General features: G+C 24.5%; 1 protein-coding gene across 1 annotated transcript; it reads left to right on the top strand.

The window, feature by feature from the left end:
* Positions 1–535: 535 nt before the first annotated feature.
* Positions 536–3,250, top strand: ENU1_054730 (ATP-dependent helicase, putative; the record flags this gene model as incomplete). Its single annotated transcript, XM_008857964.1, has 1 exon — positions 536–3,250. The coding sequence occupies one exon, from the start codon at positions 536–538 to the stop codon at positions 3,248–3,250; it is 2,715 nt and encodes a 904-aa protein (XP_008856186.1).
* Between the last annotated feature and the right edge of the window lie 454 nt (positions 3,251–3,704).

Here is a 3,704-nt window from a genome sequence, read left to right as displayed (position 1 = left end):
TGTTGTATTTCCTGCATTGGAAAAGGTTCTAGCAATATAAAAGTAATAAAAGATAAAATAAAGATAAAATATAAGTAATAGATAAAAATAATAAACTTAGTCACATAAATGATATGATTACTGTTTCATATTGTAGTATCAATAGAGATAAATGAAGAAAAGAAGTAGTTAAAAAGAATTGAAAAAGAAGTTAATAAATTAAATAACTTAAAGAATGTTACAACAATTTACATTATTGTTCAATGAAGTGGTTGATGAAAGGAGAAGATATTAAATTATTCAACAAGTAAAAACAGATATGGATATATATATAATTTTAAGAATAAAAATAAGATGAATAAATTGAGGGAGTTGGTTCGTTCAAAAGAAAATAATACAATGAACAAATGAATATCTGTGGTTAAACAAAGAGTGTCAGAAGTTTATTTGGTTAAAAAGTGAAGAATAAATTAATAAGCATTGGTTTGTGCATAAGAAAAATAAAGAGACAAAGAATCATCTCATAAGAAAAAACCCTAGAACAGAAAAAGTAAAGATGAGTATTGAAGAAGAGGTAAGTCTTGAAGAAGTGAAAGAGAAGAAAGAAGAAGAACAGAAAGATAAAGAGGAAGAAGAAAAGAAAGAAGAGATTCAATTTATTGAGCCTAATTTAAATAAACGAATGACAAGTGCTAAAAGAAAAAGAGTTGAAAAAGCAAAGAAAAAAATTAACTTGAAACAACGAAGACAAGAATTATTTGAAGAGCTTAGTAAAATCATGTTAACAGAAGAAGAATTACCAAACCTTAAATCAAGTACAAAATTAGGAATTGATATGGATGCAGAGAATCAAGAAAATGTTATTATTATGCCAAAGAAAGTTCAAAAAAAAGAGGTAGTTAAAAAGAAAGTTGAGAATAAGGTTGAGGAAGAGAAGATTACAAAGATTGTTGTAAGTGATGGAAAGAAAACATTTGGATTTGGATTTGTTAATGAGAAAATGGAAGTTGTTGAAAAAGATGAGAAAAAAGGAAGAGATGAAAAAGTAGTTTTTGTTAAAGAAGAGAGTTCTGAAGAAAGTGAAGAAATGAGTGAAGAAAATAAAGAAATAAGTGAAGAAAATAAAGAAATAAGTGAAGATAAAGAAGAAGAAGAAAGAAAAGATGATAAAAATAATAAAGAAGAAGAAATAAAGATAAAGACAGAAGAAAAAGGAAAAGAAGAAAGAAAAGATAATAAAGAAGAAGTAAAGATGAAAGAAGGAAAAAATAAAAGAATAATTGCAGTAAATATTAAAAGAACAGAAGAGATTGAAAAAAGAAGAAAAGAATTACCAATATTAATGGAAGAAAGTAATATTATTGAAGGAATAATTGAAAATGAGTGTATTATTATTTGTGGAGAAACAGGAAGTGGAAAAACAACACAAATACCACAAATATTATATGAAATTGGATTTGGAAATGAAAAATCAGAATTTAATGGAATGATAGGAATAACACAACCAAGAAGGATAGCAGCAACAGCAATGGCAAAAAGAGTAGAAGAAGAAATGGGAGAAGATGGAGGAGTTGTATCATATCAAATTAGATATGATAGTCAAGTAAATGAAAATACAAAAATTAAATTTATGACAGATGGGATATTATTAAGAGAAGTTCAAAGTGATGTATTATTAAAAAAGTATTCATGTATTATTATTGATGAAGCACATGAAAGAAGTTTAAATACAGATGTATTAATTGGTATTTTAAGTAGGATAGTAAAATTAAGAAATAAAAGTGGAAAAGCAATGAGATTAATTATTATGTCAGCAACACTTAGAGTAAGTGAATTTACAGAAAATCAAAGATTATTTAACAAAGCACCAAAAGTAATTAAAGTAGAAGCAAGACAATATCCAGTACGAACATATTTTAGTAAAAGAACAGAAATTGAAGATTATTGTTCAGAAGCAATTAAAAAAGTAAATAAAATTCATAAAAAATTACCAGCAGGAGGAATTTTAGTATTTTTAACGGGTCATAAAGAAATTGAAGAAGTTTGTAAAGAATTAAGAAATAATAAAGAAAATCAAGATTTATATGTATTACCATTATATTCAAGTTTAGAACCAAAAGAACAAGAAAAAATATTTGAAAAAATTCCAGAAGGAAAAAGGTTATGTGTTGTATCAACAGATGTTGCAGAAACATCAATTACAATTCCACATATTAAATATGTTGTTGATAGTGGAAGAAAAAAATCAAGATATTATGATACTAAAAGTGGAATAAGTTCATTTGTTATTGAATGGATTTCAAAAGCATCAGCAGCACAAAGAGCTGGAAGAGCTGGAAGAATTGGAGAAGGATATTGTTATAGACTTTATTCATCATCAGTTTATGAAAATATATTTGAAGAATTTGAAAAAGCAGAAATTGAAAGAATGCCATTAGAAAGTGTTATATTAACATTAAAAGGAATGGGAATTGATAAAGTAATAAATTTCCCATTTCCAAGTCAAATTAATATAGAAAGATTAAAAGAAGCAAATAAAATGTTAGAAATAATAGGAATTTTAGATAATAAAGAAAGAATAACAGAAATTGGTAAAGTTATTAAAGAATATCCATTACATCCAAGATTAGGAAAAATATTATATTTAAGTCAACAAAAAGGAATTGAAGAAATTGGATTAACATTAGTTTCAGGACTAAGTGTAAATGATATTTTTATTGATCAAGAATGTGATCGTAGTTTATTTATAAATAAAGACTCGGATTTAATTAGTCTTATTTTAATGATTGACACTTTCCGTATTGCTGAAGTTAAAAAAAATATTACTAAAGTGGAATATTGTAAACATTACGGTATTAAAATTCAAGCTTTTCAAGAAATTTTATTACTTAGATCTCAGCTTTGTAGTATTTTAGGTAAAGAAAATAAAGTTCCATCACATTTAATTACTCCTTCTGAACAAATTGAACTTAGAAAAATTATTGCGTCTTGTTTTGTTGATAACGTTGCGAGATTAGTTAGAAGAGAAGAACTTGGTAAATATATTAATTGTGGATTAAGGCATGGTTATCTTACAGCAATTACTAAAGAGCCTGCTGTTATTTCTTCTAAAAGTGTTTTATATGGTCAACTTCCTGATTATATTGTTTTCCATGAAATAGTAGATACTGCTTATAAAACAATGGCTGGAGTTACTCGTGTAAATTTCAAATGGCTTGAAGACGCTTCTCCTGATTTTATTACTTCTTTTGAAAAAAAGTCTTTTAATTAATTCTTTTTTTCTTATTTTGATTTATCTTTCAAAAATATTAATTATTAATGACTCTTCATTATCTATTGATACTCTTTTATGTTTCTATTTATTTCTACTTTTTTATTCAAACTAATTGTATGTTTTATTACTTTATTTAACATCATCTATGTAATAACAAAATACAAATTATATTCAATTCGTTTAAATCATTATTCATTATTCAATTCAAATTTATTTGATTTGGAATTAAATATTATTTAATTCATATTATTTAAGAATCATTTATATTTATTGTTTTTCGTTATTATTTATTCTCTTTTTGTGTTATTTCATTCATTTATTTTACTTCATTAATAATTATTATTTGTTTTATTATTTATTTTATTCGTTTTTTGAAGGTATGTCAATTATATATTATATTATATTTTGATATATCAGTTTGTATATTTTCTTTTTTTTATTTCTTTATTCT

This window comes from Entamoeba nuttalli, assembly GCF_000257125.1.
Source record: "Entamoeba nuttalli P19 unplaced genomic scaffold asmbl_3089, whole genome shotgun sequence".
NCBI lineage: Eukaryota > Evosea > Mastigamoebida > Endamoebidae > Entamoeba > Entamoeba nuttalli.
The sequence above is the reverse complement of the archived record's forward strand: the minus strand, read 5'-3'. Positions and strand labels throughout refer to the sequence as shown.